Source organism: Myxocyprinus asiaticus, chromosome 8 (genome assembly GCF_019703515.2).
Source record: "Myxocyprinus asiaticus isolate MX2 ecotype Aquarium Trade chromosome 8, UBuf_Myxa_2, whole genome shotgun sequence".
Classification (NCBI taxonomy): Eukaryota; Metazoa; Chordata; class Actinopteri; order Cypriniformes; family Catostomidae; genus Myxocyprinus; species Myxocyprinus asiaticus.
The window spans coordinates 40,097,728-40,113,446 of NC_059351.1; the positions used below are offsets into that span (position 1 = coordinate 40,097,728).

A 15,719-nucleotide genomic window follows, 5' to 3' on the forward strand; every position below is an offset into this window, starting at 1 on the left:
AACAGATCCTTGCAGATCTTTGGCATTCCAGCTGTCAGTTTGTCCAGATATTCAGGTGACATTTCACCCCACACTTCCTGTAGCACTTGCCATAGATGTGGCTGTCTTGTCGGGCACTTCTCACGCACCTTACAGTCTATCTGATCCCACAAAAGCTCAATGGGGTTAAGATCCATAACACTCTTTTCCAATTATCTGTTGTCCAATGTCTGTGTTTCTTTGCCCAATCTAACCTTTTCTTTTTCTGTTTCAAAAGTGGCTTTTTCTTTGCAATTCTTCCCATAAAGCCTGCACCCCTGAGTCGTCTCTTAACTGTTGTACATGAAACTGGTGTTGAGCGGGTAGAATTCAATGAAGCTGTCAGCTGAGGACATGTGAGGTGTCTATTTCTAAAACTAGCGACTTTGATGTACTTATCCTCTTGTTTAGTTGTACATCTGGGCCTTCCACATCTCTTTCTGTCCTTGTTAGAGCCAGTTGTCCTTTGTCTTTGAAGACTGTAGTGTACACCTTTGTATGAAATCTTCAGTTTTTGGGCAATTTTTATGCATTGTATAGCCTTCATTCCTCAAAACAATGATTGACTGATGAGTTTCTAGAGAAAGTTGTTTCTTTTTTGCCATTTTTGACCTAATATTGACCTTAAGACATGCCAGTCTATTGCATACTGTGGCAACTCAAAAACAAACACAAAAACAACGTTAAGCTTCATTTAATGAACCAATTAGCTTTCAGCAGTGTTTGATATAATGGCAAGAGATTTTCAAGTACCAAATTATCAATTTAGCATGATTACTCACGGATAAGGTGTTGGAGTGATGGCTTCTGGAAATGGGGCCTGTCTAGATTTGATCAAAAATGACTTTTTTTCAAATAGTGATGGTGCTGTTTTTGTCCTGACTATACTTTGTGATCAGCTGAATGCCACTTTGGTGAATTAAAGTACCAATTTCTTTCCGAAACAGCAAAATCTGTACATTATTCCAAACTTTTGGTCCCCAGAGTATGTATATATATATATATATATATATATATATATATACACTGATGATGTTAGATATTTGGCTGTTTTAATGCTGTTTATGTCATGCTTATAGGTTGTCTAACATTTCTAATGGTTCTCTCACTAAAGAACATGGGATTTGTGCCTTTGTACCATATTTGAAGGAAAATGCCACTTATTACTGGTTAGCATGAGTTTGAAGTTCCCAAAGACATCACTGATCTTATCACAGTATTAGTAGGGGATGTCAGTGAAGTTTTCTGATTAACACTAAATGCAGGGTTAGGGAGTAACGGAATACATGTAACGGGATTACATTCAAAAAGTATTTTGATTACTGAAGAGATTACTTTGCATTTTATTGTCATTTGTTTAATTTAATATTTAGTCCTTTTAGATGGAAAAAAAATTATACATATAAATGATGCGATCCAAAGTGCATTTGAACAGCGGTGAAACACTTTCTTCTGATGTGTTACATTCATACGAGCAGACAGAGAAGTAAGTTTGAAGTAAGTTTGGTGCAGAAGAAATAGAAATAAACCTTGTGTAAATTGTCAGCTTTACGCTAAGCTAAAATGCTATTTCTAGCCATTTTACATGCACATGTTACCAGGCACGATCATATTTTTTTATCAAGAAAATTCACGTTAGATCATAATTTATATTAGGTATGATATTAGGGCCAAAATCATATTCTTCTGAATCATTTTTTAATTGTTTTCCTGTAAAAAATATCTAAAAATCCTTAAAACAAGATCAATTTGATTGATCTTGTTTTAGAAATAACATTGCATAAGATATTTAGGTTTTTCAGGGAATGTATTTTTAACATGTGTATTTTGTCTTACTGTACTGGCAGAGTTTTTATAGTCAAAACAAGTGAAAAAAATCTACCAGTGCTGAAGAAGTAATCCAAAGTATTTAGAATACATTACTGACCTTGAGTAATCTAATGGAATACTTTACAAATGACATTTTACAGCATGTATTCTGTAATTTGTAGTGGAATACATTTCAAAAGTAACCATCCCAACCCTGCCAAAGAGATCCAATGACCCTCAGTGGTATGTGTGGATTGGCATGCAATAGCCTATGTGTATACTGTGCTTATAACACTACACATTTTTTGTATTTTTTTAAATGCAGATAGTATAAGGAGTCAGAGACCATCATACTTGAGATAGGTTACTACAGCCCAGCCTAAAATTCACTCGACCTGACTTTGGATTTATGCTTTTATATTTATTTGTATAACAAACACTTATCATTCTAAGCTGCTTAAAGGCGAGGACCCAAACGAAGCAAATCAATAAAAATGTCCATTCCCTGACCGGGAATCGAACCCGGGCCGCGGCGGTGAGAGCGCCGAATCCTAACCACTAGACCACCAGGGACAGTTATGATAACAGCGAAAAACAGTCTACAAGTCACATTATAAGTTGTGACATTTTACATAATAATAGGATTTAAAAATGCTAAATTACCATATTTTCGAGATTATGATAAATCAACGCCTCTCGTTGATGTAAACAGTAGCATAGCTGCGGAAAGAAGGGGTGCTGCAACACCCCTGTAAAGTGCTGTCAAACCGTCATATTCTGTGTTAATACCGTTAATATGGCGTCATTTTTATTCCTCGAATTTTACCACCTGAATTTCTTAACCCGTATTCAACAACCTGAATATTGAGACCTGAATTCCACCACTTGAATAATTAAAACTTGAATTTCACAACCTGAATTTTTGTGGTGAATTCACACAAAATATTTTCAAATTTTGAAAATTAATAACAAACATTTTCGATAACATCAAATTACTCTCAGTCTTTTTTCAAGATCATGAATTTTGAGGCTTTTTCAAATTTAAGTTCTGGTGATATAAAAATGACGCCATAAGTTAACGAAAGTAATGACGAAAATATTAAGGGGTATTTTCTTATTTCCCCAGTGCACAATAGTGTTCATCCATAATTCAGACCCCAAAGAATTAATAAAAATGTGTATGGGTATGAAAATTGCATGAATGTGGGTTAAATTACAAGAGTTTGTAAGAACTATCAAGCTCACAGTGGCCTTTACCCAATAAGAATTATTGTGTCCCATGCTTTTATTAATTTAAAATCACCCTATTAAGTGGCTTGGGTTGTAAGCATGTTTTAGAGAAGTCAACATTTTCACATTTTTACAACCAGAAACCAGAGCAAGCAGACAAAATAAATGTCATTCATTCTCTCTCCTTCACATTCTCTGATGCTGTAAAATGTGTGTCTGCACTTAATAGTTTGTTAATCACCTGGGTGGGTCCATTGCTATTTTTACATACTTCTGTGTGTGATATTAGATCCAGATCTGTGTGAATTACTTCCTAAAAACATTGTGCATTTTTGTAAGAGGTTATAATGATCTCATGATACTTCTTTAAAAGTGATCACCACAAAATTGAGTCTCATTTCTGTAGACTAAAAGGTGCACTCAATATTTTTTTCCTCATTAAAACGTGTTACCCCTGAAGAAATTAATTTTAATTTTGAAACGTATGTATAAAATCATGACCACTCATATGAGATGAAGAATCCAGTCATATAAGTAACCTTATAAAAGCTGATGTAATCTACATGTGGAGGGTCGCCTCATGGGGGCGGCCATGTTTGGATCACATGACCAGCTGAATGCTACTGGCTTAATCTCAGTAACCACCATGTTATTGGACACTTTCACTCAAGCATTAATTTGATCCTTTAAACCGTTTAATGTAAATTTCTTCTATGACATTAGTTAATGAAAACAAGAAGACAAAACAAAACAAAAAATTACTGAGGACCCCTTTAAATGACATAAGACCATAATTATTTGCTGATATTTGGACATTCGACTCATAAGACCTTTCACATTTAAAACTGCTCTAATGGTTTCATTGTAATGATTTAATCACAAACATCAAAACTATCAAAACTTCTGAACATTGTCAATTATAGGCACATAGATTCTTGGTGAGAAACCAAAGTAGGCCTATTTATCCATTGAATACCTGCGGTTACATTTTTAAATTAACTAATGTATAAATATCTATAGATTTTAATATATAAGATTGGTCAGTGGGTTTTTAAAATGTTACATGAAGGAGTAAATACTTGATTTTTAGCTATCTGGTACAAAATGCTACTTTTCCTGGAAACAGCAGGCTCATATTACTACTGTTTATTTATTACATTAAATAAACGTGCTCTATTTCATTTGGAATTGATAAGGATGTTATTCTGTGTGGTATTTTCCAAGTATGTGCAAATATTTACATTTTTGTTTTATGCTAGTTTTCCTTTGCAGCCTGTGAGCATCACCATTTCAGCGCTAGTTGTGAGTGTGACTTATTTTCAAGTAACAATTCCCATACAACAACGTGTCTGTCAAGCAAGCAGAATGCTTTTGTATTTTCACATTTTAAAAAATAAAATAAAATCCCTAAAAAGGGTAAAAACTCTCAGCTTCACATTCAGTCAAAGAGCCCACAGGCGACGACCGACAGGGGGCGGCAGCGACATGTTTGTTTGAAAGGCCCACATGAGCACTCTGTCTGACGTAGTGTTGAAATCTGGCCAGGTAACGGTGTCGCTGCAAATAGGAAAATTACCACTTTCAGTCGACTTATTTGGCGATAGATTAAAGGGAAAGAAGCGTTAGAATGCCTGGTAAGTCTTCTTAACTGCTCGGGTCGTTGAAAGGCTCCGTGTTTAATCTCTTGACTTTGTAAATGCGGTGTGCTGCTCTCACTCTCTTTGTTTTGTGTAATGGTACCTATCGCTGCGTCCGTAGAGTAGATAAATATTATTGTATGAATACTTTTAACGCGCAGTATAAAGCTGATCAATCTTGTATAACATCGTTTGGCTGGGTTTATTTAAAGCGCAGCGTATATGAGGCCTATTAGCCATGTATGTGATGCAGTCGTGATGCTAACTCGTGTATCCACCATGCTCTCTCGTTAAAACCTCCTAAATCATACAAATGGAACAAAGCGATAAATCGGTTTCTGCTTCATTAGCAAGCAAACTTTATAAGGTTAGATAAAGCCTTTTTACGTGGAAAGTTGGGTTGTTTTTTATTTCTCGATCGTGGCTTGAGCTAACAGGCATAGCTTTACAGTGTACGCTCTCCAAATGCAAAGATGCAGCTTGTGCTGAACTTTATTATATGAAGGTACTAGGCAATATATTAAGTGGACATTTTTTTTATTTGAGACGTGTAGTGGTCTTTAATATAGAAAGTTTGGCCTGGAGCTTTATCCGGGCCTCAGCTCACATTTCAGTGAATCAAATCCATGTGGAGAAAGATGGTGTCGACTGACCTCCTCTTTGTCTCGTTTATGCAACACACTCTTAGTTAGTAACAGATAGTTGCATAATCCTCTTTAAACCACTTTGTGTGTGGCAGAAGAAGTGGTGGTTCAATTTATTTATTGTGATTGTAGGTTGTAATATTCCAAATCGACGTCCAGTTCTCGCGCATGTTTTGTGTTTGTGCGCGAGATAACTCTCTCCGACCTGAGTGGAACTGGTCATATTCTTGATTCGATCACAACTACTTGCATATGTATATTTAATTAATCCCTTTAGCATTTGAACCAATTAAATGAAGTTTCACTGATGCATGTTTCCTATACCAACTCTGTTCATTGCCCCAAAGTCTCCTTTATTGTAATACTCACTGGCAGTTATTTGTGTTGTTGTGTGTGTAATGTATACTGTGATGAATATTATTAATACATTTTACACACCCAGAACCTGCTGATATTAACAGTCCGGAGGTAGCAAAGACACCAGGAGGAGGCAGCGGACCAGGGAAAGATGAGAATGTTGTGAATGGTCCCAAGGAGGGTGATGCCAACCCTTTTGCAGAGTACATGTGGATGGAGAACGAAGAGGAGTACAATAGACAGGTGAGTCTTAACCCCCAGTGTGTTGTAAATTTTGGGGAAAGAAAGTTCAACTTAAGCAATTTGTGTACTTGCATGATCAAAAAATCTGGCGTTCAGTGGTGCATTTTCCACTTAAAGAGCGGCAGTAAATTTTTAGTGTAGCCAAGTTATGGCTTGCCAGCCAGGACTTTAAGGAAAACTTAAAGGGATAGTTCACCCAAAAATGAAAGTTCTCTCATCATTTACTCACCCTCAGACCATCCCAGATGTGCATGACTTTCCTTCTCCTGCAGAACACAAATGAAGATTTTTAGAAGAATATCTCCTCTCTGTAGGTCCATATAATGCAAGTGGATGGTGATCAGCACTTTAAAGCTCCCAAAATCACAGACAGTCATAGTAAAAGTAATCCATACAACTCCAGTGGTTAAATTAATGTCTTCTGAAGTGACTCTGGGTGAGAAACAGATCAATTCTTAAGTCCTTTTCACTATAATTGTTTACTTTCGGTCACTCTGCAATGCACGCTCATGAGAGGACTGAGTACACGTAGACTTTCGTGTGATGAAACCACGTTGGCATAGTCTTATTGGTTTTACAAGTAGTCTGATGGCAGGATGGCATGCGTTTTATGTTTAAATGCTCATCTAAACATGGGTGGCGTCTTAATGTTTGCTAACAGTATACCGTTGCTCAGTTGTTTCGACCATCCTAGTTCTAAGCGAAGAACGAAGATGAACTTCAAAGAACACATTTTGATCCAAACCACATCCGTAGGTGGTTTAGAATCCAATTAAAATCAGATTTTTGTTAATGATTCTTAGTCTGAACAGTCAGATCGGATTTTATTTTCATTTTTCTTTGTGCGCGACGTGTTTCATCAGGTGTTGCGACAAGAATACATATACTGCAGACTATACGGCATAAATAATGCCTTCACAGGGTGCCAAGGGAAAACAATAATGATAGCCAAGCTGTAGGATTGTTACAAGAGCATTTTCAATAAAAAATGTCTTAAGTGGGTTCATAATGACCATTCAGTTGGGGTGTAACGGTTTATCATGGCACGATACATTCACGTACATGCGTAAGATACATTAAAAAAATGTGACTGTGCATCGTGGAGATTGGAGTTTTATTTTTTATTATTTTAACGTCTATTCTATCCAATACGTGACCACCTATGTAACGTGGGCATACAAATGGAAATCACTTCACTGCACATAATGAGCTCTAAAATACAATTGCACACCAGCAGCCACAGGTGTTGTAGTGCCATATTAATCTAATATTTATAATGCTGAATATTATGTATAATAATGCTGTGGGGGAATGCAAGCTTACTGTCAAATGTAATTCCTGATTTGATTTCATCAGTAAATTACTTAACTGAAAATGCATTTTCATTATTTTTGAAAATAATTTTTAGATGTGATCAGAGGAAGATTATTTTAGAAAAACACAATTTTATGTAAGCAGTGACAGTAAGCAGCATATCAGGTTTCCCACGGATTTAAGAAAGTCTTAAAATGTCTTATTCAGTTTTCCAAAATGTAAGGTCATAAAAAGTCTTGAATATCTTTGATGATACAACAGAAGTCTTAATTATTTAAACAGGTCTTAAATTTAGGGGCAGAAAGACAGGAATCGTGATATGGCCTAATGTGATTTCAAACTTTAAAAGAATAAGATTTAATTAAATTCATGCACTGCGTCCTTCAGAGTGATAATGTGGCACTGTTGTGTTTTTTCTTTGAGTGTTTCCAGCTGTTGCAGAGAAGTTTGCAATCATTAAGCCATATCAGAAATGTATGACAAGCTATCACTAAAGATCAGCTGTTGATGATAATGATGTAGTGTTGATGAAATATGACAGTGTTTACTTTTAATTGTTTACATTGTAATACGTTGTAGATTACTGTAGGAGTGCACCTTTTATTTCCCTTATTGGTTTGAATCCAGTATTCAGTAATTGGTATTTTGGTTGCACCATAATCTGCATCTGGAATTTAATTCCATTTGTACTCTTGTAGCCTCTGTCTGGCCCTCCCTATCACAGGAAGGAAATACTAACAACATTTAATATAGGCTACCAATTTTAAAAAATATATTGGCAGATTAATTGCCTTTCAACACATTATCGTATAAGCAAAATCCAATATCGGTTGACCCCTAGTATTTATTTATATAATGGTATATAAACCATTTTTAATGTGATATACTGTATATGTGGAAAACATGTCTTGAGTATTTTAAACTTGCATATAGTCTAAACTGTTTTACTGATGAGCATTGTTGAGGCCATGTTGAATGTGTGCCCCTGCCTGTTTAAGTAAGAGTCTGTGATACATGATTTATTTTAAGATTGTGTGGGTTTGTTTTGATATGGGGATAGGGTATTAATTTTATTTGTTCAGGTCTTGGAAAAAAGTCTTAAAGTCTTAAATATGATTTTAAAAACTCTGCAGCAACCCTGCATATGTATCTAACATAATCCCGTATTTTCAGTTAGCAGAATTATTAGCTAATATTTCCATTTGGTGTCACCATTGCCCTGTTCTGGTATGATTTTTAGTCATACATCTCTCATGGATCATTTGCACTTTTAAAAACAGAACTTTGTTTAATTTTAAAGGAAAGCATTAGGATTTTGCACATGTCTTTTGAAGTTTTTTTTTATTTTATTATTATACTTTAATCTTAACTATTAATCTGGGTTTCATTTTTAAAGAATTATTAACCGAACCTTGAGTTCAGTATCATGAATTGAACCAAGTTGTCAGATGAGTGAATCACTACACTCATACCATTCAGTCCTCCGACAGAAGATAAGTCTCTGAGGGGAACAGGGCATAGGGATGATCACTTCTGAATAAGGCTGCCACTGACAATTATTTTGATAATCGATTAATCTAACAATTGTTTGAACGATTATTCTACTATTCTGCACTTATTGCAACGATTAATGTTAAACTTAACCAAATATTCAGATTGTGCCCTGACTTAAAATGTTGTATTAAAGGTGCTTACTAACAATAAAGAGGACAAAATCATCTTTTAAAAATACCTCCTAAATGACATTCACTGAATTAAAGGAAAATAAAAACTTTTTATTATGTTTAATTCAGTAAAGAAATTCACTGTAAAAAAAAATCCTATTGTTATCAAGAGTTTTTGTCTTTTCCATTTAAAATTGTCTAAAAATCCTTAATACAAAATGTTTACTTGAGAAGCAGCATATAAGATATTAAGACTTGCTTTAAGAGAATGTATCTTAAATATAAGTGTATTTTGTATATGTGTCTTTTTCACTTGGTTATACTTCGAGTGCAGTAAAGACAAAATATACTTGTATTCAAGCTTTATTCTCTAAAAGTCTAAATATCTTATATGCTGCTTCTCAGGTGAATGAATTTAGAATGAATTCTAAAATAACATGTTTTTCTTCTGCAGTATAGCTGCTAAAGAAAATGTTCATTGTTTTAAAGGAGTTTTAGATATTTATATTGGAAAACAAGCCAAAACAAATCAAAAACGTATTTTGTTGCAGTGTATAATGGGGTGAGGACTACCCCCTCTCACCTTTTTGTTCACTTCAGTCCATTTTTTTATTTATTTTCTCCCCTTTTCTCCCAATTTGACATGCCCAATTCCCACTACTTAACTCGGTCCTCGTGGTGGCACGGTCACCTCAATCCGGGCGGCAGAGGACAAGTCTCAGCTTCCTCCGCTTCTGAGACAGTCAATCCGCGCATCTTATCACGTGGCTGGTCGTGCATGACACCACCAAGACTCCGCATGTGGAGGCTCATGCTATTCTCCGCGATCCATGCACAGATTACCACACGCCCCATCGAGAGCGAGAACCACTTAATCGTGACCACGAGGAGGTTACCCCATGTGACTACCCTCCCTAGCAACTGGGCCAATTTGGTTGTTTAGGAGATCTGGCTAGAGTCACTCAGCACACCCTGGATTCGAACTCGTGACTCCAGGGGTGGTAGTCAGCATCAATACTCACTGAGCTACCCAGGCCCCCCCACTTCAATCCATCTTTAACTCACAAAAAACAAACTCTCTATTATTAATAAAGCTGTGTATTGCCAATTTTCTTCACGATAAGTAATGCACAGTGACACATATTGTGATTCAATAAGTCGCAAGCCATCACGTTGTAATCTAACTGCAGCAAGTGTGCATGCTCTATGGATGAGCGTCCCCGCGACTGAGTGTGCATCAGCCAGGGGCAGTTTCAATCTCTCCCCCTTAGATTGGGATACTTTGCGCAACTCATAGAAGAGGCACTGACCGCACAGAGAAATGCCAGTTTCGGAGTTTTAAGTTATTTATATGATCTATTTCCGTATTGTTTGAACTTTTAATAAAGCTATAACGCATGAAATATAACTGCATTTAAGATGTAACCCCAGGGTGTTTCCTTTAAAGACGCTTGACACACGTTTTGCTTCAGCGGAGCGGCAGCTCCATTTATTCCACAACGAGAGTACTTCTGTATTTACTTATTTTGTATTTTTGCATTAGAATTCCCTCATACTTTGCGATCTACATCAACTGAAGCTGTTTGGAAAGTTTACAGTGCATCTGGACTGTGAGCTGTTTTCTTCCTCTCCTCAATCAGGCACGAATTGCAGTGCTCCTCTCGCTCATCATGTTACGTTAAATGAGATCAAACGACTATTCGACAAGGAAAATTTTTGTTGACAATTTTTTGTTGTTGATAACGTCCACTACTCTTTTCAGAATAGAACGCACCCATCATGTATATGTTGCAGGGCAGCCAAAGCAGTGCAAATCTATTTTAAAATAATACAGACACTGACTTTCCCCACCCAAAGAGATGTGCTATCATTCGGTTTCACATACCGGCTGCAAGCCACCACAAAGCGATTAGGTATTGAATGTCTCATGCGAATTCGGGATGCTTGAGCAATTTGAGCGCTGCAACACAGAACTGTCCACAAATAACCTGCAGGTTGAACAGTCAGTCTAAAAAAAGCATTATTTTTCCTGTATTGTGAACAAAGCCTAAAAGAGCTGTTACAGAAAGCAGCTGAAATCCATTGAGTTAGTGTTAATCTAATGTTAAAATAGTGAGTCCAAGTTTTAATCTGAGATCAGTCAGAATGAGCTGTATTGCTAAGTATGCTTACACACAAGGAATTTGTCTTGGTGACAGAAGCTTCCAGTGCACAAAAAATACAAGACAGATAAAAAAAAAAAAGCGAATAGAAAATGTACGTTTATGGAAATACACAAGACAATAAATACATATGTATGTACAAATACAGATAGTGCAAGGGAATATAATGGCAGAAGAGGTAGGATATGGTGGATAAACATACAGTTGTATTCAGAAGTTTACATACACCTTAGCTAAATACATTTAAACTCAGTTTTTCACAATTCCTGACATTTAATCATAGAAAACATTCCCCATTTTAGGTCAGTTAGGATCATTACTTTATTTGAGAATGTGAAATGTCAGAATAATAGTGGAGAGAATTATTTGTTTCAGCTTTTATTTCTTTCATCACATTCCCAGTGGGTCAGAAGTTTACATACAGTTTGTTAGTATTTGGTAGCATTGCCTTTAAATTGTTTAACTTGGGTCAAATGTTTTGGGGAGCCTTCAAGCTTCTCACAATAAGTTGCTGAAATTTTGGCCTATTCCTCCAGACAGAACTGGTGTAACTGAGTCAGGTTTGTAGGCCTCCTTGCTCGCACATGCTTTTTCAGTTCTGCCCATAAATTTTCTATTGGATAGAGGTCAGGGCTTTGTGATGGCCACTCCAATACCTTGGATTTGTTGTCCTTAAGCCATTTTACCACAACTTTGGAGGTATGCTTGGGGTCATTGTCCATTTGGAAGACCCATTTGTGACTGAGCTTTAACTTCATGGCTGGTTTCTTGAGATGTTGCTTCAATATATCCACATAATTTTCCTTCATGATGCCATCTGTTTTGTGAATTGCACCAGTCCCTGTTGCATCAAAGCACCCCCACAACATAATGCTGCCACCTCCAAGCTTCATGGTTGGGATGGTGTTCTTCGGCTTGTAAGCTTCACCCTTTTTCCTCCAAACATAACGATGGTCATTATAGCCAAAAAGCTGAATTTGTTTCATCAGACCAGAGGAAATTTCTCCAAAAAGTAATATCTTTGTCCCCATGTGCACTTGCAAACTGTAGTCTGGTTTTTTTATGGCGGTTTTGGAGCATTGGCTTTTTCGTTGCTGAGCAGCCTTTCAGGTTATGTCGATATAGGACTTGTTTTACTGTGGATATAGATACTTGCTTACATGTTTCCTCCAGCATCTTCACAATGTCTTTTGCTGTTGTTCTGTATTGATTTGCACTTTTCGTACAACACTACGTTCATCTCTAGGACACAGAATGCATCTCCTTCCTGAGCGGTATGATGGCTGCATGGTCCCATGGTGTTTATACTTGCGTACTGTTGTTTGTATAGATGAATGTGGTACCTAAGCTATGTGGTAAGCTACTTAAAGGCACAGTTAACTTAGTGTATGTAAACTTCTGACCCACTGGAATTGTGATATAGTCAATTAAAAGTGAAACAATCTGTCTGTAAACAATTGTTGGAAAAATGACATGTCATGCACAAAGTAGATGTCCTAAACGAATTGCCAAAACTATAGTTTGCTAATATTAAAATCTGTGGAGTGGTTACAAAATTAGTTTTAATGACTTCAACCTAAGTGTATGTAAACTTCGGGCTTCAACTGTAAATAGACTAAGCTGTGAATTGCACATAATTATTGCTCAATAGGGCAGTTTTAACTGTTCATGAGTTGGATAGCCTGAGGGGAAAAAGCTGTACATGTTCCTGACCATTCTGGTGCTCTGTAGCGCCGGCCAGAAGGCAGCCGTTCAGAAAAGAAGTGGGCTGGGTGAGTGGGGTCCAGAGTGATTTTTCCAGTCCTTTTCCTCACTCTGGAAGTGTATAGTTCTTGAAGGGAGGCAGGGGGCAACCAATAATCCGCTCAGCAGCCCAAACTGTCCTTTGTAGTCTTCTGATGTCTGATTTCGTAGCTGAACCAAACCAGACAGTTATTGAAGTGCAGAGGACAGACTCAATGACTGCTGAGTAGAACTGTATCAGCAACACCTGTGACAGGTTGAACTTTCTGATCTGGTAAAAGAAGTACAACCTCTGCTTGGCCTTTTTCACAGTGGAGTCAATGTGGGTCTCCCACTTCAGGTCCAGTGAGATGGTAGAGCCCAGGAACCTGATTGACTCCTGCTGCCACAGTGCTGTTCAGAATGGTGAGCGAGGTCAATGTTGGGGTGTTCCTCAAAGTCCACTATCATCTCCACTGTTTTGAGTGTTCAGCTCCAGGTTGTTTTGATTGCACCAGACAGCCAGCTGTGCAACATCCCTTCTGTATGCAGACTCATCGTCATCCTGGATGAGGCCGATGACAGTAGTGTTGTCTGCAAACTTCTTGAGTTCGTCAGAGGGGTCCTTGGCGGTGCAGACTATTGTGTACATGGAGAAGAGTAGTGGGGCGAGCACACATCCCTGGGGGCACCTGTGCTGATTGTACAGGTGCTGGAAGTGAATATCCCCTGTCTCACTAGCTGCTGCCTATCTGTCAGAAAGCTGGTGATCTACTGACAGATAGATGTGGGAACAGAGGTGGTTTAATTTAGTCTGGAGAATAGCTGGGATGATGGCGTTGAAAGCCGAACTCAAGTCTACAAAAAGGATCCTTGCATATGTCACTGGTCTGTCCAGATGTTGCAGGATATGATGCAATCCCATGTTGACTGAATCATCCACAGACCTGTTTGCTCAATAAGCAAATTGAAGGGGATCCAGAAAGAGTCCAGTGATGTCCTTCAGGTGGGGCAACACCAGTCTCTCAAATTACTTTATGACCACAGATGTCAGAGCGACGGGTCTGTAGTCATTAAGTCCTGTGATTTCGGATTTCTTTGGGACAGGGATGACGGTGAAGCATTTGAAGCAGCAGGGAACTTCACACTTTTCCAGTGATCTGTTGAAGATCTTTGAGGAGATGGGGGTCAGCTGGTCAGCACAGGATTTTAGACAAGTGGGTGAAACAGTCTGGGCGCTGTGCTTTCCTTGAATTTTGTTTCCAGAAGACCTGGCATACATCATCTTCACAGATCTTAAGTGTAGGTTGAAGAGCAGGAGGGGGCGTCGCAGGAGGTGTTGATGTTTGTGTGAATGAAGGTCAGATTGAGACTGGGCTTTTCAAATCTACAGTAAAACACATTCAGGTCATCAGCCAGTTGTTCCCTACAGATGGGTGATAGTGTCTTGTAGTTAGTAATGTCTTTCAGGCCTCTCCACACTGATGCCGGGTCATCTCAGATTAGCTTCTTTTAGCCACTCTAATCCCTTTTGTCAGTGTGTTTCTGGCCTAATTGTACAAGATGGTGCAATGGCTCAATTGAGTGAAATGATCAGAACTGTAACATGTCTGAACTGTTGCTGCAGGTGGAGGAGGAACTCTTGGAGCAGGAGTTTCTTGAGCGCTGTTTCCAAGAGATGTTGGAGGAGGAGGATCAAGATTGGTTTATTCCTGCCAGAGACCTTCCCCCTGGAGTGGGGCAGATCCAACAACAGCTCAGCGGGCTGTCAGTCAGTGATGGAAATGCAGAAGACATTGCAGTGAGTATTACAACGTAATTCTTGAAACTTGATTTACAGGTATTGTGACTGATGCTAATCTCACTCCCTCAATAGAAACTACTTTGACGTCAATAAAAATTAAATCCTTAATTGCAGACATAGTGCCACAACATATATTTGTCAGGTGTGTTACTGCCAGTTTCAGATTTAGGTGTGTATCTAGCTCTAATGAACCGATCATACCACTCTCATTGTATGCTACATAATAATCACCCCATTTATCACAAATTGTATACATTTTGTCATATTCCCCCACCTCATAATGTTCTCTTTTCTTTCCCAGCGCAAGAGCAGCTTGAACCCAGAGGCCAAGGAGTTTGTTCCAGGCATGAAATATTAGAGACCCTTCTGTTAGGGGCTCCTTTATAGAGACTTTATGTGACTTCTGGTTGCCAGAGGTCACCCTCACACATACTTCAATCTTACTGGGGTTGTGTGGGGCTTGATGGGGTGGGGCTTGTGGGCGGGGGGGTGCTGGATGCTCTTCTATAAGCTTTTTATTTCCGTCTGTCTCCATGTATAATGTGGGCGGGTTAATCATTGTAATGTTCCTATTGGACCGCTGCAGATTGTGGCTCGTTCTCCTGGAAGATCGTTGTGTTAATCTCAGAGGAACAGTTATGTGATTTCCACGATTGTGATAGTGACAAGCAGTTTGTCCCTGTGTCATTGCCATTTTCTTTTTTCCAGTCTTTTATTTTCTTTAGAAGGCCGTTTGGTGGGGAGGCGTGTGTTAGAGTGGGAGGCAGGGAATAGGGCTGGGTCAGAGGAAACTTGACAGTTTAAAGGACCGTTGGCAGGTGGACCATTCGATGGACAGAAATGGTGGCAGCTGACAACCTTTGAGGGATTTTCACAGAAACACTTTTCCTGTTTCTTTTCTCCTTCCTCCGTTGAAGTTCTGTCACAGTGTGCAACATGCATTAACAAAAATGGAAAAAAACAAATAAAAGAAGCAGGTTCCCTCCTGGATATTTTTTTTCTGTCCCTTGATGTCTTCATATTTGTGTATTTAAAATAATCTAAACCTCAAGAAAGGTCAAAGTTGGGGACAAAAAACTGTTTTGTTTTCTTTCTCACCCACATAACAAATGCAT

General features: G+C 38.1%; 1 protein-coding gene and 1 non-coding gene across 2 annotated transcripts; one reads left to right on the forward strand and one right to left on the reverse strand.

Annotated features, from left to right (window-relative positions):
- Window positions 1–2,328: 2,328 nt before the first annotated feature.
- On the reverse strand, window positions 2,329–2,400 carry trnae-cuc (transfer RNA glutamic acid (anticodon CUC)). Its single transcript has one exon. It is a non-coding gene; the product is annotated as a tRNA-Glu (tRNA).
- A 2,143-nt stretch (window positions 2,401–4,543) lies between these two features.
- Window positions 4,544–15,594, forward strand: paip2b (poly(A) binding protein interacting protein 2B). Its single transcript, XM_051705438.1, has 4 exons — window positions 4,544–4,691; window positions 5,781–5,938; window positions 14,428–14,601; window positions 14,906–15,594. Exons 1-4 carry the CDS (start codon window positions 4,685–4,687, stop codon window positions 14,960–14,962), a joined length of 396 nt encoding a protein of 131 aa, XP_051561398.1. The 5' UTR covers window positions 4,544–4,684; the 3' UTR covers window positions 14,963–15,594.
- Window positions 15,595–15,719: the final 125 nt, after the last annotated feature.

Excerpts from the sequence above, each read along its gene's own strand:
- paip2b (XM_051705438.1), top strand. Across the intron at positions 5,939-14,427 it reads AAGAGGAGTACAATAGACAG|GTGGAGGAGGAACTCTTGGA; the intron begins GTGAGTCTTAAC and ends CTGTTGCTGCAG. Across the intron at positions 14,602-14,905 it reads GAAATGCAGAAGACATTGCA|CGCAAGAGCAGCTTGAACCC; the intron begins GTGAGTATTACA and ends TTTCTTTCCCAG.